Source organism: Sapajus apella, unplaced genomic scaffold (genome assembly GCF_009761245.1).
Source record: "Sapajus apella isolate SASKATOON/1434 unplaced genomic scaffold, GSC_monkey_1.0 scaffold27, whole genome shotgun sequence".
Taxonomy (NCBI): domain Eukaryota; kingdom Metazoa; phylum Chordata; class Mammalia; order Primates; family Cebidae; genus Sapajus; species Sapajus apella.
In genome coordinates, this window is record NW_022436967.1 from 20,489,895 (window position 1) to 20,515,233 (window position 25,339).

General features: G+C 35.9%; 1 protein-coding gene and 1 long non-coding RNA gene across 4 annotated transcripts in view; one reads left to right on the top strand and one right to left on the bottom strand.

The window, feature by feature from the left end:
• Window positions 1–25,339, bottom strand: part of NDST3 (N-deacetylase and N-sulfotransferase 3) — a 200,517-nt gene that overhangs the window by 168,627 nt on the left and 6,551 nt on the right. For all 3 annotated transcript variants that reach the window (XM_032292466.1, XM_032292465.1, XM_032292464.1), the window contains exon 2: window positions 10,530–11,663. In XM_032292466.1, coding sequence (XP_032148357.1) covers window positions 10,530–11,510 — 981 coding nt within the window. In that variant the 5' untranslated portion in view covers window positions 11,511–11,663. The remainder of the gene's footprint in view (window positions 1–10,529; window positions 11,664–25,339) is intronic.
• LOC116560903 overlaps window positions 1–25,339 on the top strand; it is a 328,510-nt gene that overhangs the window by 104,504 nt on the left and 198,667 nt on the right. The window lies entirely within an intron of this gene.

Genomic DNA, 25,339 nt, shown 5'->3' on the forward strand with positions numbered 1-25,339 from the left:
GAAAGATTTATTATTATTTTTGAGGATAGATCATTGTTCAGTGCCTCAACCAGTTGGCCTAATTTCCACAAGTAATGTTCTTCTTTCCCAGAAATCTGACTCTACTCAGTTTATACAGTCAGAGAAAAAAAAATAGAGACAAGTAGCTACATAAAAATAAAGATGTACGTATGAAGGGGAAGAAAAGGTACATTCTTGAAGCAGACATCAGGATATCAAAACAGTGGAGATAAAGAGAGAAGGGATAAACAGATAAAACACGATTGTTGTTTTAGATTGGGACAGTTGGAACAGAAATTCCAAAGAGGGAAAGGCTAATACATAAAATAAAGACACTGAAACTGAGGTTAATGCAAAAACATAAAGAGAACAAAAAAGAAAAAAAGTATAATGAAAATGTTGACAATGAAAATGGTAAACTGTGCTTAGGTAACTATGTGGTAGTCCCAATCAACTGGCTTTCAAAACAGACTCTAGTCTCATAACTGATTCACTTCTAGAAACATAATTTTAGAAACTCCGAAAGTAGTGAATTGATGATAGTCACACATCTGCTTCAACTAGGCAATCTTTGAAAAGCTACATGTTTTAGGATACCTAAGTGAAGGAAGAGTTACTTGCCCACCCATGTTAACCTCCAGAGTGTAAGGGGTATGAAGCATTTAACAGCACAATAATTTAATTTTCCCCAGTTAACTACTGTTGACTCAGAGATCTAGAGTAATTATTTGAGCATGTATATGCCATCAAGATTTCATTTCCCAGTGAGGAAACAGTAGTAAAGTAATAAACTTTCTTGAGGAGTTGAGTCATTGTAGGAATTGTGGCATGATTACCTGAAGAGCATAGCTTGTTGGACACAGAATATCTCCTTTACCTCCCCTGCCAAAAAATCCATGCCCTAATCCCTGGAACCTGTGAATGTGGACATTACATGGCAAAAGAGATTTTGTAGATGTGATTAAGTTAAAGACTTTGATATGGGGAGGTTATTCTGGATTATCCAGGTAGGCCATATGGGTCCTTCAAATCAAAGAACCTTTCTCAGTTTTAGTGAGAGAGAGAGAGAGAGAGAGAGAGAGAGAGAGCGCTACTCTCTGTGGCAGTGAAATAAGGCACAGAGAGTATTGCTGGCTTTGATGATGAAGTAAGGGAACATGAGCAAAGGAATGTGGGCAGAATCTAGAAGATGGAAACAGCAAGGTGATGGGTTTTCCCCCAGAGCCTCCAGAAAGGAACGCAGCCCTGTGGACACCTTGAACTTAGCCCAGTAAGACCCATGTTGGATGTCTGATCTTCAGAAATGCAAAATGCAAAACGACAAATTTAGGTTGTTTTAAGCCACTAAGTTGGTGGTATTTTGCTTTGGCATTAATAGTAACCCATACATAGCTATTTTAGTAATTGGTATAATTAATAACTATAACTACTAATAATCATGTATAATCATAACTATTAATATTAAAATGAGAATGCATGTAATCTTTTAAGGTAAAATTCTAATATGTATTACATGGGCAAATTATAATTTTAATTTTTAAAATTTCAGTTCATCTAGAAGTTTAATAAGTTGGCTATGTTTATTTGGTTATAACAGTTTATAAATTATCCCAAGTAGATCTCATGATTTATTTTATATTAACATTATGCCTTTAAGATCCATTTTGTATTTCAGTCTCCAGTTTTATTATGCATGGAAGCCTGTAAAAGTTAAGATTAAAAAAGTGCCTTAGCTATTAATTCATGTTTCCCAAAGACTAAGTAACAATATGTCAGAATTTCCTTGACTTTTTCTATTTGTTTGTGTGCTTTAAAAAATGTTAGGAATGCCTGCATAAAGCACTTTAAAACATCACACAGACTTTAAAATCTGAGTATATACAGATAGAAAAAGTAACATTATAAAAATTATGGGCAATTTTGGTTCTTTAATTGATTGAGTGCCAGAAGTGCCTGCCACTATGCTGTCACTATGCCACTCCAATTCATCCAAAACTTTTTTCTGCCCAAGGCATTTCAAGAGGTGACTAATACTAATTTCTGTTCCAGACTTAGAAATAAATCTAGGGCAAAGCTTCAGATACAACCCATCAAACTATAATAGAAGCTGATAGGATGTAATTTACTGTAAAGTACAGTTTGATAGGAAGAAATTGCTATGGACACCACCTAACACCAGTTGTGTTAAGCTCACAACTGTGAAGCACATGAGGTGGAAAAGCTCAGATTTTGGAGCCAGGTAGATCTGCATTTTGTATTCTAGGAATGCCAACTAACTAGTTGTAAAATCTTGGGCAAGTTAATCATAATCTATAAGCCTCAGTTTCTTTATGTAAAATGATGCTGCTTATAATCTTTGTTTTACAGAATTTCTATGTGAATTAAATGATAAACCAAAACATTTAAAACAATGTATGTACTCAGTAAGTGTTTTTTATCTTGGGAGTAACTTACTGCGTTTTTTCATAGGTTTAACAGCATAAACCACCAGCATAGAGATACAAAAACGATTTTTTTATTGCCAATTTATTTTCTAGAAACATGGAATGTTAGAAGAAATAAATTCTCTTAACCAAGAGAAGGACATAATCCAGTAACTGGCAAATAGTGAAATTTTCTCCAAGGTTTTTGATTTATCAAAAATGTATTTCATTAGTCATCAGCATATCCTTTGAAATCCTTATGACATTATTTTAACAGAGTAAATATGCATAGTTTTCTTACTATCTCTAGAACCTAAATCTCTATTCTGAATTTGACTCTTGTATTCTTCTGCTATACAGTAAGTAGAACTCATCATTGTCTGGTTGAGCTTTGGTATCATCTATGACAGCCCTCCAGTAATATGCGTGGGCTGGATTCATTGCATGAGACCTTTAAAAATGTAATCAGTTACCACATATTCTGTTTACACATTCGTATGTTCAGTAACAACATCTTGGCTTCTTTAAATGATTTATAACTCATTCTTTGAGAATGTCATTGCATAACAAATCACTCCTTAATAGTAGAGAAATATTCCATTTCACAATGTAACAACAAAGTTAATAAAATATATTAAATGTAAGTAGATTATGAATATGAAAGTTTTTCCCTTTGCTAATGTATTTTATGATTTCCCTATGTTAAATTATAGTTATTTCCTTAAAATAACTGTATAGTTGCTAGCACATTATGACTATTTGAATGTGATAATAATATTGAGAGTAATTAATTTTTCTGTGTATTAATATGATCACATTATATCATATTTAGAAATAAGTATTCTACCAAACTAAGAGAGAGAGTGAAGTGGGGGGAGAGGGAGAGGGAGAGGGAGAGGGAGTGGGGGGGGAGGGGGAGGGGGGGAGAGAGAGAGAGAGAGAGAGAGAGAGAGAAACATTCCATATACATTCATAAGAATGACCTCAAATTGCCTAACTTTGTGATAATTATAAAACAATTAGGGACCAGTGGAACTGGACATTCTATTACCACAAATGTTTAGGTGACTTCCAGGGAACACCAGTCTTCCCAGTATGAGCAGCAATGGATATATGTAAAGGAACTGTTAACTAGGCATTGTGAACTCAACCAAACTATCTTTTAAGGATGAGGGAAAATAAAGATATTTGCGATGCATAAAATCTGAGATGGTTTACCAAGAATAGATTCTCATTGAAGGAACTCTTTAAAATAAAGTTTAGCCTAAAGCCACCTCCTTACATAATTTCAGTTCAGCCTAAAGATTTTTCTGTCCATCGTGAGCTGTAACAAGTGGAGGTATAAACAGGCTATAATCTACGCTTCGGCCAATCACTGTGTTTTGGCCAGTCAGTTGTGTTTGAACCATGTTCAAATAAGGCAAACATCAACCTGTAACAAATTCAGCTGTTTCTGTACCTCACTTCTGTTTTCTGTATGTCACTTTCCTTTTTCAGTCCACAAATCTTTTTCCACCACATGGCTGCTCTGGAGTTTCTAAACCTACTCTGGCTTGGGAGGCTGCCTGATTCATGAATTGTTCATTGCTCAATTAAATTCTTTTAAATTTAATTTAGCTGAAGTTTCTCTTTCATCATGCCTGAAGGATATACTTCAGAAATAATGCAATTCATTCATTCATCAAATATATACTGAGCTGGGTACGTTTCTCTGTGCTGGAGATACATCAGTGAAAAAAATAGATGAAAAAAATCTTGCCCTTGTGAAGCTTAAGTTTTAATAGTCAAAATCACAAAGTAATGGCAAAACTGCAACTACTTTTGCACCAACCTAATAAATTATTAAAATAGTCAATATGTCTGGTAGCATGCTGTGAAGCTTTAACAACTGGGTCTTTGTGAATAAAAAGCCCAGATTTGTAGCATTTGTCCATTTTTATGGTGTAAATATTCCTTCCATAAAGCTGGGAAGAAGTGCACACAATTGACCTTATAAGCCCATGTGCGCCAGTTTTAGCACGCCATTGATGATCATAAGTGCTAGAATGAAACACTATCAGGAAAAGATGTGGAGATTTAAGGGTTGCAACTCTAAAGAGTATGGTCAGAGAAGACTTCACTGAAAAAGTAACATTTGAGTAAAGACCTACAGTAAGCAAAGAGAGGGCCATGCACCAATTTAGGGGAAGAACACTTCAGGGAGAAAGAATAGTAAATGCAAAATTCTGAAGCAGGAGCGAGGAACAGCAAGGAAACTAGAGAGGCTGCAGAAGAGGGAGTGAGGGAAAAGGAGCTGGGCAGGTACCAGAGATGAAGACACTGAGAGTCGATGGAGGGTTTTTGAGGAGAGGAGGGTCATGATCAAAATTATATGTTAGTGACATGACTTTGGCTGCTCTTTACAAAAAGGTGTAAGATGTAGAAGCTGGGAATCACATCAGATGAGAAAAGGTGAATGGTTAGCAAAGAAAACAGTAGAAATCTTGCAAATCTAATCAAACTTTGATAGTGGTAAAACAACAGTTCCTAATATCTGGGGCAAAACAACAACAGAGTTAATATTCAGAACAAGAATAGCCCATCAGCCGAAGGAGAGAGCATGGCTAGAGAAAGAACTCTGTACCTTTTGACTGAGATTTGAAGATATTGGCACTTGTTTAACACACATGTTTAAATTTCTGGAGAAACTACTCAAAAAAAAAAAAGATAAAATAATTTAAACCAGGAATGGATAGAAAAAAGAAAGAAACTGACAATTCAAGTAAGGGCAATAAGGAAGAGAAAGGAAAGAAGAAATATAACAATATATATATATTGTATATATTGTTATATATATGTAACAAATATAACAAGAAATATAACAAACACAAAATTAAGTAGCTGAAATAAATCCATATACATTGATAATCTGATTAACTATATGTAGATTGATCTTATTAATTAAAAGACAAAGATTGACAGAGTAAACAAAAAGCAAAGTTCATCTAGAGGCTGTTTTCAAAGCTAACTTATAGTGCAAAGACAGACAGGAGAGAGATTAAAAATATATAAAAGGAGGTAAGTTATATTTCTCAAATAGTAATCAAAAGAAAGCTAGTATAGCTGTATTAGTATTAAGCAAAACAAACAAAGGCAAAACAACATTGATAAAGTTAAAAAGATAACACAGAATGTTAAAACATTATATTAAAATATAATTTAAAAATATATGCACTTAACATAGCTTCAAAATATAGAAGGCAAAAATTTTCATAAGAAGGAAATATTTACAATCAACTATCAGAGTTGGGGAATTAAACATAACTCTTTTGATAGCATCAGGCATACCATTCCTCTCCCTCATCCCCGTGCCCCCAAAAAAGAATACAGTAAGAAGACAGATTTGAAAAATGTAGTTAACAATGTTGTGCTGATATACCTTGATTGAAGAATATATGTCCCTGTCAAGTACATGAGGCATACTGTATTCAGTTATAAAGTAAATCTAGCAAATTTGAAGTATTGGTAGTAAGCAGATACATGCTTCTATAGCATAATAAAATTAAATGAATATCAATAAGTAGGAGTTAAGAAACATCAGATATAATGAAAAGGAACTCAAGAAATATGAGTTTAAGAGAAAAATGGGAGAACATTAATACTATGTAGAGTGTACAGGTCTAGACATCCATACAGAGCACATGAATAGTGAACTGTCTGGAAAAATTTTTGCTCCCCTTCTATGTGTACTTATGACAGAATAATTGATTGCAGTTGTGTTTTCTCCCTCCTCCCAATATGTGGTATGTTGTTATTTTTTAGTGACTTTATGAAGCCTCTGGCTTCCCCTTAGCTGGGGTGGTGAATATTTGTGGTGAATGCAAGCAGCACAGTCCAATTAGAGCCTTTACACTCCAATTAGAGCCTTGCACAGTCAGCCCCAAGCAAGACTAAAAAGTCAGCCAAGTTTGACTTCTGAGCTTGATATCTCTTAGTTTTTTACAGTTTTCTGGCTTCCTACATCTATTTTCAGCACATTCTTTTCCCTGGGCACTCTTGGATCTTCCATTAGAGAGGCAAATAATGATGAAGCCGCTGGTGACATTGTATGAAAGATTTAAGAACTGCCCTCTTTTCTGGGGCCACTTAGATGTTTTAAAGGGCTAATCCACAAATACACAAGTTAAGATATACTGAAAGGCAAGAAAATAGTGGGAAAATCTGGGGTAGTAAAAAAAGGAAAGTGGCTGTTGAGTACCTCTAGAAACAGATACAAGATACCCCAGGAGGGGCTACGGTCACGTCTTCAGTAAGCTCAGGTGGGACTGGGCAAGTTCTTCATTTTTTGATGAATTTTAGAAAGTTTCTCAAAGTTTGAAAGGAATGTGTACTTACTACAGAAATAGAAGAGAGATGCAGGAGGGAGTGATATGTAACCTCTTTTATGTATTGAGAGTATTCAACTGCTAGGAGTTCAGTAAAACCCTGAACAACCCCCTTTTCCATAATCTTCCCATTCAGCTTCTCCTTTGTCTTGGGACATAAGCGTTATATGAAATGGTAGGTCTAAAGGTATAATGGATCTTACAACAAGAGTGAGCTAATGCTTCTAAAAGACAATATGGGTTGTTAATGTTCACTGGGTCGTGAAGTGCTTTCATGTAAAACTAAAATGCTTTAATGTTAGATGCTTTTTTAAATCATAGAAACATCACTTTCTCTCTCCAAAAACCCTTAGGAAGTTTGAGGGTAGGTCTTAGATCACAAGGAGCTTGAAATTTTGAACATCACTAGAACTCATCCAATAGTCCAATGAAACACCTTTGCATGCATACGTGCGCGCACACACACACACATACACACACACACACGGGCACATAAACCTTTTACTGACTTCAATTTAACTGAAATATGTCCTGCCTTTTTAAAGGAATATTTGAATTATCAAAAACAATTTTCTTCTTTGATTTTTTACAGGCTATAGCTTGCAACTTACATATTCTTAGACAAATGCATACTTCAACTTAGGTCTGCTTTTTTTTTTTTTTTTTTTTTTTTTTTTTTTGTCTTTTTGTGATACAGAAAATGAAACACTTCATACCATGTCACAGTTTCTTTTGTGGCTCTGAGGCTCTTTAAAGTATACTCATATTATTCAATATCTAGGCAGGCAAAGCTGATATTGCATTGCTAATTCAAATCTTCCCATTAATTAAGGGAGCACATTTTCTGTTCCACATAAGGAAAAAAAACCCAACATCCATGCAGTGATTAGTTTACAAAACCCAACATCCATGCAGTGATTAGTTTACTAGTCTACCAGTTAAAATGATCCCCAATGATGAGTCCCCATTGATCTTTGTCTTTTCCCAAAGGAGACTTTTTAGTCCTTACTTCAGTGGACCCTGCTGTTGGGTTTTATACTGGTTATTACACTCTTTCTGAAGCTGTAGCATCTCAGTCTCCTGGTCTCTGACTGTTCTTTTAAACTCTTATTCAAGGGATATTTCCCTCTACTTATTTTCTAAAAGATTATTTTCCTCAAGATTCAACATTTGATCATCTTCTCTCATCACTCTATAAATTCTTTCTCTGGCTGATCTCACACTTTCATGTGGTGAATGATTCCCTATAGGATGGTTAATTTGAAAACTGTATTTCCTACCCAGACTTTTCTTATGAGGCAACTACTTGTGAAATACCTCTGCATCCCACATGCACTTGAATAAAACTGAAATTTTTATTTAGACCTTTAATGATCTTCACTATGATCCTTTTCCTTACTGTTGTTGATATCATCAATTATTCACCTATGCTAAAAATCCTAATGTTATCCTTCTATTCTCTTTCATGACAAATTCTAATGTCATGATTATATTCTCTTTCATCTCTATTTAACCAATTACTAAGTTGTTTAATTTTACTTCCTAAATAGATCTTAATTTAGTCCTTCCTTCTCCATTCTTACTCCAATTTCCTGGTTTCAAGAAATTGCTGTCTTTTCCTGAATTACTGCTACACCCTTCCAAATCATCACATCAATCTAGTCTTGCCTTCGAACTCTGTCCTACATACTTAATAGTTACAGGTATGTAGCACACACTGTAGTGTTTCCCACAACATAATTTATATAAAATGTGTAGATATGTTTGCTATTGTGCGTACCATGTTGCAAGCTATATACCTATTTATCATCCCCATGAGACACTTGATTTATCGTTGTATCCCTAGAGCCTGCCTCTGTGCCTGGCATGGGATATAGCCATATGAAGTACAGAACAGATAGATGCTCAGCACAATGTGCTTTCCTATGACTCTACTCTCCCTTACCCCTCTTCTAAAGGAATGGACTACAGTTCAAGATTATATCTGTAAGTTCCAAAAGGTGCTTCACATGTAGTACACGCTTAATAACTAGTTACAGAATGAATACATGAGTGACTGTTTATACTCCCAGGGCAACTGACTGCAATAAGTTAGTGTTTTGGGACACAATCACAGGTGCAATTTAGAAGTAATTAAAAACTGAGATTATTCAAAACATATTTTTAAAAAAAGCCTTTAGGCAGTTTAGGAAATATATTTCTATCTAAATATGAGCAATTCATAAAATACACTTGCCAGTTCTTCTTTAATGTGTTCAATAAGCCTCTAATTTTTCATACCCCTGAAAACTAGCTTGACTTCTAGAGCTCAAAAGGCATTTTGTATTTTGTATATTAGGGGAAATGGGGGTTACATGCAAAACTCAGGGATTTATTTACCATTTTTAAAATTCCATAACAATATATATTTGACAGTTTTAAACAATTTTACATCAGAAATATATTCATATTGAAAAAATTTCTTACCAAAATAATTTCAAATGAAAAAAATGGAAGAATTATGTATTGCTTATAATCTTCAATCACATAATAACTGCTTAAACTACCAGCTTGGTTTTAATTTAGCTATACTTTCAAAAGTAAATACAAAGACTTAATGGAAACTTAAATACAGCTTCTTTATTAATTAGTTTCTATTTAGCTAAAAGGAAGAGACTAAAATAATGCCAAGAATACGGGCTTTTCCTTTTCTTTTCAGTCTTCACACTCTCTTATAGTAATATTTAATTGTCCTTCTGGCATTCTTAGCTCATTTAACTAGTGTTATGAACACTACTATTATTTGCCAGATGTTAGTGACTAGAGAAAAGGATGAAGTTTTCAAGACATATTGTTTGCTATCTGATTTGGTTCTAGATATTCTACCAAAATATCAAAGCTGTAGAATAAAAATTATGTATAAAAAGTCTCACTTTTATGAGAAATCAATATGTAGCATAAGAGAGATAGAAACCTATGTCATTTCAAATGGGAAACAAAGATAAATGTAGAGAATTTTAATTTAAAATTTAATTAATAGTAAACAATCAGCGGTTTATGTAACACAATCAATTCTTAATAATGAAAAACTTTCAAATAATTGTTTTCTGTTTAAGGGCAGCAGTTTTACACAATAAGAAATGTAATACAATTTACATGCAGCATGATCGGCTTCATATATGTGTCAGAAGTGTTCATTTAAATCAAGTTAAATCCTCATATTTATATGTGAATAAATATGCTTGTATAGTCATTGATCTTCATATTTAGTAGTATTGATTTTCAGAGTTTCAGAAAAATATAAGAGAATATGCATTGTATATTTGACCTCCAAAAGTATCTGAACTTGCCACTATGAGATCTGTAATTTTTGAAATTTGTGAAAATATTTATTATCATTAAGACAAATTCACTTTAATTTCGTATTTAAATGAACTAAATCAGAGATCAGTAATAGTTTTTCTGAGGTAGTTTCTGGAAAGTAATTAAACAAAATGGTTTCTACTCTAGTTGTAAATACACATTGAAAACCATTTCAGGATGCTGCCACACTCAATCTTTTAGTAAAATCTTTATTTTTCTTGATTCAGATAGAAATATATTATCTTCTTAGTTGATTTAGGGTGAGCAATAATCTTAGATTGCCCAGACTTTTCCAATAAATCCCACATCCTGGGTAATTCAGTTGTGGTACAAACTGTGATAGTTGTAGCCCTGCTGGGAGATGCACTAAACTTTGAAACTTGAGAAAAGAGAGCCTTACCTTTACATCATTGGTGTTCATTCTTGTTCCCTCTTTTCCTACAAATATGTCATCAATGTCCACAAGAATATACCTGTCCAAGGACAACGTCAGCCTCTTCCCTGATAAGAAGGAGATGGCATCTATGAAGATGAGCTTGTGCAGCCAGAAGTTCAAATTGTTGCCAAAAAGAACCCTCTGAATTCCATCATGAAGCCCCAGGTCATGTATGATAGTAGCATAAAAAGCACCTTTGGAGATGGAAGGAGAAAGGTTTTCTGGGGTCTTTACTTTGGCAAATATTACTGGTTGGTAGGCCGAATGATTAATCTGAAAAACTGTCCAGTCAGTTCCAGGTAAAGAAACTTTTTCAAGCTTGGAAGATTTGGTCACATGAAGCAATGGAGAATGAGGATTAATACAACAATCTTTTACTGCAATATTTCCATAAATGGAAAAAGGGAAACCTTTTAACTGAAAGCTTTGTACACTCTTCTCACTAGTTTTGTGGAATCCAATGACACCCACACCATATTCTACACAGTATTTGTCTAGAAGGCTTCGATTCCAGGAGTCCATATTTATATACTTTAAAATATTCTCATAAATAATAAGAATATATTTGCCTTTCATTTTGTCTATAAGCACTGGGAGATCTCCCTTTCCAGGGGCAATTTCAATGTGATACTGGAATCTACTTGATTCTAGAATCATAATGATGTCTTGACCAAGAGATGAGTACTGGCTTTCTACAAATACTAGGACTGTGGGGTCTGTCCTTGAGGCATCAAAAAGCTTCATTGCTTTCACTTCCATTAGCCTATATGGTAGGTGTTGGAGGTCACCACAGTCAACTTCTGAAGCCATCTCAGAGAGTTCATTTTCCTGTTTGTAGCCACTGTACAGGTAGTAAGCAGAAATGATAATGCTCACCATACAAAAAGTGGCAAGCAGAATGACCGTTCTTTGAAAGTGTCTGTGAAGCTTCATGATAAAACTCATGTTGTAGATACTCTCCTCAACTCTGCCAATAGAAGCACCATAAAATGTAAAAAAAAGATGGTGTTCCAGCTACTTTCCCAATCTCAGTCAAGAGTTTATGTCACCATTGCAGCTCATTTGTATCACTTGATCAGGACTCAGAGAAAATATAGTCTGAAAAATAGAAAAGAATATAAAACAGTCAGTCTGCAGCATTAAAATAAGCAAGTTTTATCTTGTTGACTAGCATAAGTGGCAGAGTATTTGGCAGATGAACTGAGGTACAGTATATTTGAAGCCCTCCCTTTCCTTCTTCCAGATCTGTGTGAAGACATGAGAATGATGGAATGAGGAAAAGGGGTCCACTGAGCCCTCTATCCCTAGTACAAAAAAGACTGGGCTAACAGGAAATTTCATGATATTCACTGTGCTTTGCATCAAACTCTACAGATAATATAGAACAAAGACCACAGAGAGGTCACCTGAGCCATACACTGGCATGTCTTGCCATCTGGCTACACATTGTGTAATACATACTCAAGCTGTTTGTGTTTAATTACATGTACTGAATGTTTATGCCACAATTAAAACACGTTTTTTCTTTTCTGAAAAGTTGTTAACACAGTCAGTTTTATCATTGTATATACATTTTACATTCATTAGAGAAATACCCTTATGATAATTGTTCTCATTAGAATAACCATTTCAAGATGCATATATGGTCCCACAATGCAATTAATCATTTTATAGCTGTATATTTTCATACTTGCATTTTCCAAAAATCAAAACAGTCATGTGATAAGATGAACGTGAGGAATAAAATACTTCCCAGGGTTTCTGCAAATCTAGTGTGAGACCACAGGGAATCATATACTCTTGGAGAAGAGCATATTTACCCATTGATTCACCTTCTATACCATTCTATTTCTGCTTTTTGAGAAGGAGTTTAGCAATGATGTAAAAAACTATTCCAAAAATATTTTAAAAAATGCAAACACCTTGTTATGCAATAATTTGAAATCCCTTTCAAGTCTTAGTAACCTTTGAACATTTAGTAACTTTGAAAAATAATTAAAAAGAAATATGGGTGGTTTTTTTTATATTTGGGTGTTCTACATTTATTAGGATTTCACTTCTTCAGATATCACAGCACACTGATACAGATTTATTGTTAAGAGTATTTTCAGTGTATGAAGTTTAAGCAAACTGTGTATAGATCTCTGTCAACTGAACAATATTTTTTCTCAGGTAATTGAACTAATGGGAAACAAACACATATTTCCTGGCTAGTCAAATCCAAAATAACATAGCCATACTTGGATTTACCTGGACACCTAAGGAATTCTTTTCCTTTTAAAAAAATTCAACTGTTATTTTAGAGTGTACACATGCAGGTTTACTACTTGGGGATATTGTGGGATGCTGACCTTTAGGGTAAGCTTCCTGTCACCCAGAAGTGAGCATAGTACTCAATAGGTAGTTTTTCCACCATGTTCTCAGTCCTTCTCCTCCCTCTAACAGTCCACAGTGTCTAATGTTCTGGTGTTTATGTCCACTTGTGCTCAATGTTTAGCTCCCACTTATAAGTAAGAACGTGGTATTTAGTTGTCTGTTCCTGAGTTAATTTGTTTAGGATTATGTCCTCTAGTTGCATCCATGTTGATACAAAAGGCATGACTTCATTCATTTTTATGGCCACATAGTATTCCATGGTGTATTTGTACCACATTTTCTTTATCCAGTTCACACTTGATTGACACTAGTTTGGTTCTTTATCTTACTATTATAAATAGTGCTGTGATAAACATACAAGTGTATGCATCTTTTAAGTAGAATGATTTATTTTCCATTGGATATATTCCCAACAGAATTGCGTGGTCAAGTAATAGCTCTGTTTTAAGTTCTTTCAGAAATCTCCAAACTTCTTTCCATAGTGGCTGAATATTTTTACATTTCCACCAACAGTGTACAAGCATTCCCTTTTCTATGCAGCCTCACCAGCATCTCTTATTTTTTAACTTCTTACTAATTGCCATTCTGACTGGTTGGTATAGATGATATCTCACTATGGTGTTGATTTGCATTTCTCTGATGATTAGTGATGATGAGCATTTTTTCATGTTTATTGGCTACTTGTATGTCTTCTTTTAATAAAGAGATGATTTTGGCAGAATCTTTAGCATTTTCTAGGTATAGAATCATATCATCAGTGAAGAGAGATAATTTGACTTCTTTTTCTATCTTGAAGCCTTATTTCTTTCTCTCGCCTGATTGCTTCTTTGAAGAAACATCTGCTCATGTCCTCTGCTTGTTTTTAAATGGTGTTGTTTGTTTCTTGCTTGTTGATTTGTTTTTCTTGTAGACTCCAGATATTAGACCTTTGTCAGATGCATACTTTGTGGGTATATTCTCCCATTCTATAGGTAGTCTGTTTACTCTGTTGATAGTTTCTTCTGCTGTGTAGGTCTTTAGTTTAATTAGGTCTCACTAGTCAACTTTTGTTTTCATTGCAATTGCTTTTGGGGACTTAGCCAAAAATTCTTTGCCACGCTGATATCACAAACAGATTTCTTAGATTTACTTCTAAAATTTTTATAGTTTGACGTCCTGCATTTGAATTAATTTGCTTACTTAATTTGCTTAGCATTATAGCCTAGGTAACTTACCTTGAGTTAATTTTTTTTATATGGTAAAAGGTAAGGGTCCAGTTTCATTCTTCTGCATGTGGCTAGTCATTTATCCCAGCACCCTTTATTGAATAGAGAGTGCTTTACCTATTGCTTGTTTTTGTTGGTCTTGTTAAAGATCAGATAATTGTAGGTGTGTGGCTTTATTTCTGAGATTTCTATTGTGTTCCACTGGTTTATCTGTCTGTTTTTGTACCAGTACCATGCTATTTGGGTTACTGTAGCTTTGCAGTATAGTTTGAGGTCAGGTAATGTGATGCTTCTGGCTTTGTTCTTTTTGCTTAGATTTGCTTTGGCTATTCAGGATCTTTTTGGTTCCATGTGAATTTTAGAACTTTTTAAAAATTTATTTAAAAATAACATTTGTAATTTGATAGCTGTAATGCTGAATCTGTAAATTGCTTTGGGCAATATGGCCATTTTAATGATGCTGATTCTTCTAATCCATGAGCATGAAAGGTATTTTCATTTATTTGTATTATCTTTCATTTATTTCAGCAGTGCTTTTTGGTTCTCCTTGTAGAGATCTTTTACCTCCTTGGCTAGCTGTATTGTTAGGTATTTCATTTTCTTTGTGGCTATTGTACATGGGATTGCATTCTCCCTTGGACTCTCAGCTTTGACATTATTGATGTATATATAGAAACACTACTGATTTTTGTATATTGATTTTGTATCCTGAAACTTTCATGAAGTCATTTATAAGTTTTAGGGCCTTTTGGCAGAATCTTTAGCACTTTTTGGGTATAAAATCATACCATCAGCAAAAAGAGATTGTTTGACTTCTTTTTCTATTTGTATGCTTTACTTCTTTCTCTTGCCTTTGCATATATACCTGATTGCCTAATTGCTCTGGCTAGGACTTCCAGTGCTATAGGAGTGGTGAGAGTGGGCATCCTTATCTCATTCCAGTTCTCAAGGGTAGTGGTTCCAGCTTTTACCTGTTCAGTATGACATTGGCTGTGGGTTTGTCACAGATGTGTCTTATTATTTTGAGATACGTTCCTTTAATGCCTGGACTGTTGAGGGTTTTTATGATGAAGGTATGTTTGATTTTTATTGTAAGCTTTTCTGCACCTAATGAGATGATCATATGATTTTTACTTTTAATTATGTTGATGTGGTAAATGACATTTATTGATTTGCATATGCTGAAACAGCCTTGCATCCTAGGAATAAAGCTTACTTGATCATGGCATATTAACTTTTTGATGTGCTGCTGGATTTGGTTTGCTAGTATTTTGTTGAGAATTTCTGCATCCATGTTCATCAGAGACATTGGCCTGAATTTTTTCATCGTGTCTCTGCCAGATTTTGGTAACAGGCTGATGCTTGCTTCATAGAATGAGTGAGGAAAAAGTTCCTTCTCCTCAATTTTTTGGAATAGTTTCAGTAGGATTGGTACCAGTTCATTTTAGTATGTCTGGTATAATTCTGCTGTGAATCCATCTGGTTCAGGGTTTTTTTTGGTTGGTAGGTTTTTAATTACTGATTCAATTTCAGAGCTTGATATTGGTCTATTCAGAGTTTCAATCTCTTCATGATTCAATTTTGGGAGATTGTGTTTCCAGGAACTTATCCATTTCCTCCAGATTTTCTAATTCATGTGAATAGAGATATTCATAGTATCTTTAAGGATATTTCTATTTCTGTGGAATTAGTTGTAATGCTATCTTTCTCATTTTTGATTGCTCTCTTTTGGATATTCTCTTTATTTTTCTTTATTATTCTAGCTAGTGATCTACCAGTATTGTTAATTTTTTTCTAAGAACCAACTCCTGGTTTCATTGGTCTTTTATATGGATTTTGGCATCTCAATTTCATTAAATTCTTCTTTAACTTTAGTTTTTTTTTTTCTGCCAGCTTTGAGGGTTTGTTCCCTTAATTCCTTTAGGTACAAAGGTATATTGTGGATTTGAGATCTTTCTAATTTTTTGATGAAGGCATTTAATGCTATAATCTTTGTTCTTAACTTAGCTGCATCCCAGAGATTTTGGTAAGTTGTGTCCCTGTCTTCATTAATTTCAAAGAATTTTTTGATTTCTTTCTTAATTTTGATGTTGACAAAGGAGTTATTCAGGAGCAAGTTGTTTAGTTTCCATGTAATTGTGTAGTTTTGAGAGACCTTCTTGATATTGATTTCTTTATTATTATTTTTTAATTGCACTGAGGTTGGTGAGTGTTCTTGGTATAATTTCAGTTTTTTAAAATTTATTGAGACTTGCTTTATGAACAAACGTGTGATCAATCTTAGAATATGTTTTATGTGCAGACGAAAAAGATGTATATTTTGTGGTTGATGGGTGGAGTGGTTCTGTATATCTATTAGGTGTTGTTGGTCAGGTGTCAAGTATAACTCCAGAGTTTATTAGATTTTCTCTCTTGAATATCTCTCTAGCATTGTGAGTGGGGTATTGATGTCTTCCATTATTATTGTGTGGTTGTCTAAGTTCTTTTGCAGGTGAAGAAGAATTTGTTTTATGAATCTAGTGCTCCAATGTTGGGTGCATATATATTTAGGATAGTTAAGTCTTATTGTTTGATTGTGCTCTTTATCATTATGTATTACCATTCTTTGCCTTTCTTACTTTTTATTGGTTTAAAGTCTGTTTTATCTAAAATAAGAATAGCAACTCCTGATCTTTGTATGTTTTTCATTTGCATGGTAGATCTTTCTCCATCCTTTTACTTTGCACCCGTGGGTACCATTACATGTGAAATCAGTCTCTTGAAAACAGCAGATGGTTGAGTCACGTTTTTCTATCTAGCTTGCTACTCTGTGTGTTTTCAGTGGGATGTTTAACTCATTTACAATCAGTATTAGTATTGATATATAAGATTTTGGTCTTGTCATCATGTTGTTGGCTGGTTGTTATGTAGACTTGATTGCCTAGTTGGATTATAGTGCCTGCAGGCTATGTGCTTAGTGTTTTTGTGGTAGCAGGTGTTGGTTTTCAATTCCATATTTGGCACTCCCTTAAGAACCTCTTGTAAGGCTGGTCTAGTTGAAATGAATTCATTCAGCACTTGCTTGTCTGAGAAGGATTTTATGTCGTTTTCTCCTAAGAAACTTAGTTTGGTGTCATATGAAATTCTTGGTTGGAAATTTTGTTTTTAAAATGCTTCTGGCTTGTAAGGTTTCTGCTGAAAGGTCTGCCGCTAGCTTAATGGGGTTCCCTCTGTACATGACTTGATCCTCCTTCTCTCTAGTTGCCTTTAAGATTTTTTCTTTTGCGTTGACCTTGGTGAATCTGATGACTGTGTGCCTTAAGGATGGTCATCTCATATAGTGTCCAGCGTAGGTTCTCTGTATTTCTTGAAATTGTAGCTCTACCTCTCTAGTGTGATTAGGGAAATATATTCATGGACTATATACTCAAATATATTTTCCCAGTTGCTTATTCTGTCTCCTTCTCTCTCAAGAATGCCAATCATAAATTTGGTGTCCTTACATAACCCATATTTCTCAGAGGTTTTGTTCATTGTTAACAATTCTTTTTCTTTAGTTTTGTCTGACTGAGTTGGCTTAAAGATCCAGTCTTCAAGCTTTGAGGTTCTTTTCTCAGCTTGGTCTATTCTGTTGTTAATACTTCTAATTGTATTATGAAATTCTTATACTAAAATTTTCAGGTCCACAAGTTCAGTTTAGTTCTTCCTTACATGGAACTAAACTGGATCGTATTTCATATTTCATCTCTTGGATAGTATAAATAAATTCCTGGAATTGGGTTTCAATTTTCTTCTGGATCTTGACCTTTCTTGCCATACAGATTCTAAATTCTATGCCTTGTTGAGAACCATTGCTGGGGAGCTAGTGGACCCATTTGAAGGTAAGGAGACACTCTAACTTTTTAAGTTGCTAGAGAGAATTCTTAGTATGATTTTTTCACATCTAAGTGAAGCCCAGTGTTTCTTTAACAGTGATGTAAATTGAGTACTTCAGTTGGATTTGTTTCTGGATGTTTTCACACGGCCAAGGCTTTGTATAGGGTCTTTATTTGTGGCTGAATTCTTGCCTTTGTTTTCACAGGGGTGTATAGTGGCAAAATATTTTTGGCATCGTAGTTTGGGCTGGGATTCAGTAGATGATGCTGGAGAGTAATGGGCAGTAGATAGCCTCTTCTCTAGCTGCATGGCTCCTCTCTATTTTTCACATTTGCAGCTATGCTCCGAGCTGGCAAGGGAGAGAGATGACCTCTCACCATGTCCACTCTTGGACCTTGGGAGAGCCCCTCTGATTACTGACAGTGTGTCTGCTTTTCTTTTGTTAGGTGTTCTGGGCTGCAGGGCTCCCAGGCCAGAAGTTGCATCACAGAGATAGGAGATAACCTTTCCTGGTCAGTCCTGTGGAGTGAGGCATGCTCACTCTCATTCCAGCCCATGAATGAGTGTTTCACCCCTCTTAGTGCTTCGAGAGTGTGAGCTTCTCTCCCACTTGAATGCCAGCCACAGAACTTGGCTTGGCACTCCCAAGCTGGCTGTTGCAGACCCCGAGCACTTGGATTGGCTTGGGGGTTCATCCTTCAGGCACTTGGAGCTGGATTCTGGTGTGGTGAGGAAAACAAAGTGCTCCCAAGCCACCAGGAACATAATCAGGCAGAGCAAGGCAGTCAGGCTGGGCAGCAGAGACGGTACTGTGCACACATTCCTGTAGGGCTGCTAGGGTGTGGCCCTGAAAGTGCTGGCAGGCTGGAAGGCCTGAAAAACAGACATAACCAAGTCCCACAGGGAAGTCTGCCCTACTTTCTTCTGGCCCAGTGGTTAGCTGGGGCTAGAGCTTTTTGGAGGGAGATGGGGAGACCTAGGTTATGGAAGCCTATTACCATGTTCTGCCAGAGCTGCACCATGTACAAAGGCCCCTGTTCCATGCTGGATGAAGCTCTGTCTTTGTCTACTCTCCAATCAGATCCCCTTGACAGCTCAAATGTCATGGGGGATGTGGTTCCCTCTAAGCCAGGATCCCACAGGCCCGTGGCGAGGGTGGACAGTCCCATAGTCCCTTCATGTACCTACTCCCCAGGAGCTGTTCAGGGCAGGGGACTAGCCCCCACATTCCAGTGCCTTGTGCCTGCCTTCTCCCTTCTCAGCCTCAGCATCTGCATTGTATCTCCATCCATTTTTAGTATTTTCTCTCTAGAGATCTAGAGAGATCCAAATTATATTGATTTACTCAAACCCTTGGTTTTTCACAGTGGGAATAGCATTTCTTTGCTGCATCTAGTTGGCCATCTTGTCCTCCTTCTCTGGAATTTCTGGGTGCTTCTTAGGGCAAAAGCTTATTAGACTTTTATGGTCCTGGAACTTTGTGAGAAATTATAATGGAAAATTAAAAAATTAAGACAGGTCTTGTGATTGTACATAAGGCAGGCTAAAAGCTAGCTGGTACAACAAGCAGCACTGGTGAAAAATACTGTATTTAGTGTTTGTCATAAGATTAGGGTCTATTGCACCTCTGCTTCTTATTCATTGTGTCATTTGGGCTCCTGTACCAACTAAAATGATAAGGTTAGAATAAATGATCACCAATAACATTCTGGTTCCCAAATTCTATGACATAAGCAGTGAATAATATTTTGAACAATATGTTTATCTTTATGAATAATATATTCTGGAATAGATAGATATTTATAGGATATTCTATTTACAGGATAAACATGTTATTTATCTTTTAAATTATATATTGTAGTTCATTCATTAAAATATTTAGGATATATATGTTATACATTCAAATATTTATGGGGCAGCTCTCATTCTATTTAAAATATAAATGTTCAGCAGAGTGAATTTCTTTAAAACGTTCTAAATTATAAAGCAGAGACAGGGACAAGAATGATAATAATGTGTGGGTTATGGATTAGGGACAATGACAATAACAGGATGAGAGAAGAAAGTGATCATGGCAAGTGGGGGAGTCTGTGAAATGCTCCAGAATGTGTGAGTAGGATTTGGGTAGAGCCTTGAAGGATGGGAGTAATTTGAACAGACATTTGAGATAGAGGGAATGTTACAGAGGCAGGAGTGAGTGCAATATTGGGCAAGGATCATGAATGCAGAGTGGGAGAAAAGAGTGAGAAATACTTAAAAAATAAATTTGACTATGTATGGGTAACCTAGATTATTGGAAGACTTGAGAGTACAGAGGTTGTGAAAGTCTGTAGGGTGATCTTACGGTTTGTATGTGTCCCCCAAAATTTGTGTGTTGGAAATTTAATCACCAGTGCAACAGTGTTGAGAGGTGGGGCCTAATAAGAGGGTCTGCCCTCACGAATAGATAAATATCATTATCTTGGAAGGGGGTTACTTAACTCGAGAGTGTTATAAAAGCAAGTTTGGCCTGCTCTTGCTCTCTTGCCCCTTTGTGCATGCTGTCTTGCCCTTCAACCTTCCACCATGAGATGACACAGTAAGAAGGCCCTCAGATGCCAGTACCATGCTCACAGACTTCCAGACCTCCAGAACTGTGAGCCATATAAATTAATGTCTATAAATTACCCAGTCTGTGGTATTCTGTTAGAGCCACACAAAACAGAATAAAACAGGAGACATTATACTTTCTTGATTAGGGGGATAATATAACAGTAAGATTTTTTCTGGGAAAAGAATTAATAACATGAAGAATATCACAGAGCAATCTTAGAGAGTTGATCTGGTAGGCCAGTGCAGTCCCATTTCTCACAATGCATTCATAAACTGTTAATCGTCAAAGGTTAGGGAGAATTGTAGGGAGGGGACAAATCTTACAAACACTGCAAAGAAACGGGGATGAGAACTTAATGTGCCATATGAGGGCTCTTTTAAATACTCTGGTATAGGTACAGATTATATTTAAGCAAATAAAAATTTACCTGGGCAACAGAGTTTTTGTTGTAATTATAGTTATTTCATTTTATAAGTAATAGTAGTTTTAAAGTTATGTACATGCTTATGACTATAATATTCTGGAGCATAACAACAGAATACAAAATCTCATATCTTCCTATTTCTATGTTTCAATTTTACCTGTGAAGTGTTTTTGACTAGATATAAAATGTATTGCTACATTTTCCATTTCAGATAGCAGCATTTTAAAATTTGTTCCCTTTGTCCAAAGTGAAAGGCATGTAACTTATACAATTTTTATCTGTGATGAGGCAGACTGGTGAGGAGTATTTTCTCTCACTATTTAGGACAGAAGTTAGGAGCCTATCAAAGTTACCTTCTCTGTTAGCCATTATAAAATGCTGAAGGACATTTCTTTTCCATTAAAGTCTTCAAGTTTCCTCCTGAAGCTAAAGAAAATTCCAATGTATGTCACTGAGGAACTGGTCTAATATATTTATTTATTTATTTTATTTTACTTTAGGTGCATACTATAGCTGGCATTTCTCCCCATGTTATCCCTCCCTACCCTCCCCACCCCTCACTGTCTCTTCCCTACCCCCACAACTGCCCCCAGTGTGTGATGCTCCTCTCCCTGAGTCCACATGTTCTTATTGTTCAACACCCACCTATGAGTGAGAACCTGCAGCGTTTGGCTTTCTGTTCTTGTGGTCTAACATATTTAAATGAATACATTAAAATTCTCCTCTTTTCTGCAAACCCTTTTCAATTGCACATCTCACTTTGCCCTATCAACGTCAGTCCCTGGTACAGATTCTCAGAACTTACTATTCATACTGCAAACTCAGCCAAGGACAGCTACTTCCCATTCTCTGCCATGTTTCTATCAGCTCTGAAAACTTCAGGATAGACTGAACTGTTGCTGTCACTCCTCCTGTGGAAGGTGGCACTGTAGCAGTAGGCAGAGGCAAAGGTACAGACTTCACCTGAGCCCTTCACTTGTGAGGCATCATGCAGATGGATAAATATGGAAAATTAAGCTCTTCCCCACAATTGCCTTGTGGTGCCTTCTCTGACTTTCCAAACTTGGTAAGACTCAGTGGGTATACATGGTCTTTGTGAAAAGAATATCTCCTTTGTGCGTATTGCCATAATTAAAATTTTGTTTAAGCCTCTCTGTATGCCTGGAAGCTCCGAGAGGGTAGAGATAATACCTTTCTTTTGTCTATCATTGCACCACTTGTGCCACAAAAAGCAATGACTTTTTGTGGAATGAATGGAATACAATGGCATCTTATGCCTGTAGGTTAATTTGACACTTTTATTTTATTCTAATGCTTTAACTTATCTCTTGAGGTTACAAATAACTATAACATTCAATGTTAAGTTAATGTAATCATAGCATCCCAACATGGGATAAATTTAATATCATAATAGCTATGGTAGATAAAACCTTCACTCACCAAAAACACTTATCTTTATGCAATTAGTGATCAGGTATTTATTGAACACCTACTTTGGAATTAGTGCTATACTAAGTGCTTTGGACACCCCAGAAGTATATTAGGATATTAGGAATAATTCTTTCCCCTAGAGATTGGACTGTATTAAGTAAATGAGACTTGTGAAACAGCAGCTAACAGTATGTTATGCATAATAAATAGTGATTTATGTGGTACAGACTTTCTGTTACAGGTTTCAAAAGAGAGAGAGAGACAGACAGAGAGATTAGTAAAGCTTAGGAAAGTCGGTGGCAATTTCTAAGAGACACGGCACTTGAGAGGGACATGCCATGATGCACTGGGTTTGGATATGAGAATGGGGACAACATGTCAGGCTAAACTCCCTGGCAAGGTGGAAGAAATGGAGTGGTTGCAATGTGCTTATCTCAGAGTGAAATTAACTAAAATATAGGATACTGTGTTTTGGGTTGAAAATGGAAATAATACTTGATTAAAAAAGTGCTGCAGATTAATGAATATCCTTGAAAGTGATTGTGAAGTACAAGGGCATGAACTTGAAAATAAAGAGCATTGGGTGCATTTGAACAGAGGGATTTGATAAAGATGATGTTTACAGATGATTAGTGTCATAGTGACATCCAGAATGAAGAATAACATTAATATGAACAGAGAGATAACATGCCACACTGTACCGAGTGAAGAAGTAGGCAGAGCCAAGACAGTCCCAGCTAAGGGGCTGCTGCTTAATCGATGTGGGAGGTGGTGTAGGCCTAGATTCAGGTTGTTATGAGGGAGAATGGAAGTGAGAGATATTTGGGAAGAAAGAAGAAAAGAACATGCTTATGGTTTGGGGGCTAGAAGATAAAGATGCCAGTATAGTAGAAACACAAAGCTTACAGGGGAAACTCGCTTGATTCAGTGATGTACACTTCAGATTCAGATAGATAGATGGACCAAGTTATACATGTGATTAGACAACAAAATCCTAATGTTACTTAAAATAGTTGGGTGTAGACAAAAAAATAAAATCTTTGGAATTGACAGGTCACAGAAACATCTGAATGTACTACAAAAACCCAATTCCTGAGGAAAGCCTTTGCTGACCAACTCTATCCTTCCCCTTTAGATGGCTCCCTTTGGAGACTTTATCATAACTCTTACGAAATATTATTAACACTATTATTTATCTAATGTCTGTCTTCATTGTTAGACTGAAATTTCCAAGGGCATATGGCTCACATTTTTTTCTCAGTAATTTTTCAAATAAGAAATGAGATGAAAACACTTTTAAAGGCCAACAATATCAACATGTAAACATTTCAGTATAGTGATGAATATGTTCTTAAAACACTTTCACAAAAGCACATAGAAAATTGAAGACTTTTGCATGGTCAGCAGGGTACTCTGAATAAATACAGAGTGAACACACTAGTCTGGATGTCAAAGGGTTCCCATGGACTCAACTGTCTTGATCAACAGTACAGAACTGACAGCTGTGGTTGAATTCTGCTCCCTGTTCAACCTATGATGAGGACTATGCTGAATGACCAAGAAACTGTATTTTAAGTTTTGAAAATCAACAAATCACTTAAGCAGGCATTCTGAAATAGTTAGGTTCAAGAAAGTTACAATGTTGGATCACTTATAAATGTCACCATCTCATCAAGATTTCCTATAAGGCATCCTAAAGGAAATAATATGAGAAGGCAGGATAACAATAGCAATGCAGTTAATATTAATAAACACTTACATAGGTACTGAAATTGTGTTAGACCCTTTAGAAGTTCAGTAACCTGCTCAAGATGCCACAGCTAGTAGAGGTAGAACTGAAATGTGAACTCCAACAGCCTGCATCAAAGATACCACACACCTGGGAGGATAACTGCAACACGATCCTTCCATGCTAGGAACAAGTAGGAATTGCATATCGGGAAGCTATTACCTTTAGATGCTGCAGTTTCCTTATAAGAAAATTGGCTACGACACCTTCCTAAGAGGGTTTTAATGAGGCCGGGTGCAGTGGCTCACCCCTATATTCCCAGCACAAGGGGAGTCTGAGGTGGGCATATCACTTGAGCTTAGGGGTGGAGACCAGCCTGGGCAACACAGCAAAACCCCATCTCTATAAATTATCTATCTATCTATCTATCTATCTATCTATCTATATCTATATACATATAAATTTTGTTTATAAATTTATATAAATTTATAAACAATTTATGTTTGTTTATAATTTATGTTTGTTTATAAATTATATAGATTTATAAATAAATAAATAAGCTGGGTATAGTGGTAGGTGGTCTCAGCTACCTGGGAGGCTGAAGTGGTTGGATTGCTTGAGGCTGGGAGGTGAAGGCTACAGTAAGCCATGATCACACCGCTGCACTCCAGCCTGGGCGACAGAGTAAAACCCTGTCTCAAAACAACAACAACAACAAAACAAAGATCTTTATAATAGTGTTTGGCACATACAATGAACAAACAAAATGTATCTGCTATGATGGTAATAATAGAAATAACACAGGAAATGAGAGAAATATCCAGAAGATGGCCAGTGAAAGTGTACTAAGGGTTCATAAAGGGACAGGTATGAGCACTTTAGCTTGAGTAGAGTGTGGGAAGCACATAAGCCCACCCTTAGTGCAGAGATCTAAAGTCAGATGGATCTCAGAACAAAGAAAGAGGCTCAATCAGAGGCACTCCCAGCACCATGTCCTTGGGCTTCTTTTCATCCTTCCCCCTCTCCTTAGATGAGCTCATATACTTCTTGGTCTCCATTACCACCTACACTCTAGTAAATTCCGAACATTCATTTGTAACTCAGACCTCCTTTCTCTAGGCTCTAGGATTTTATATTGAACTATCAACTTGATATACTAGC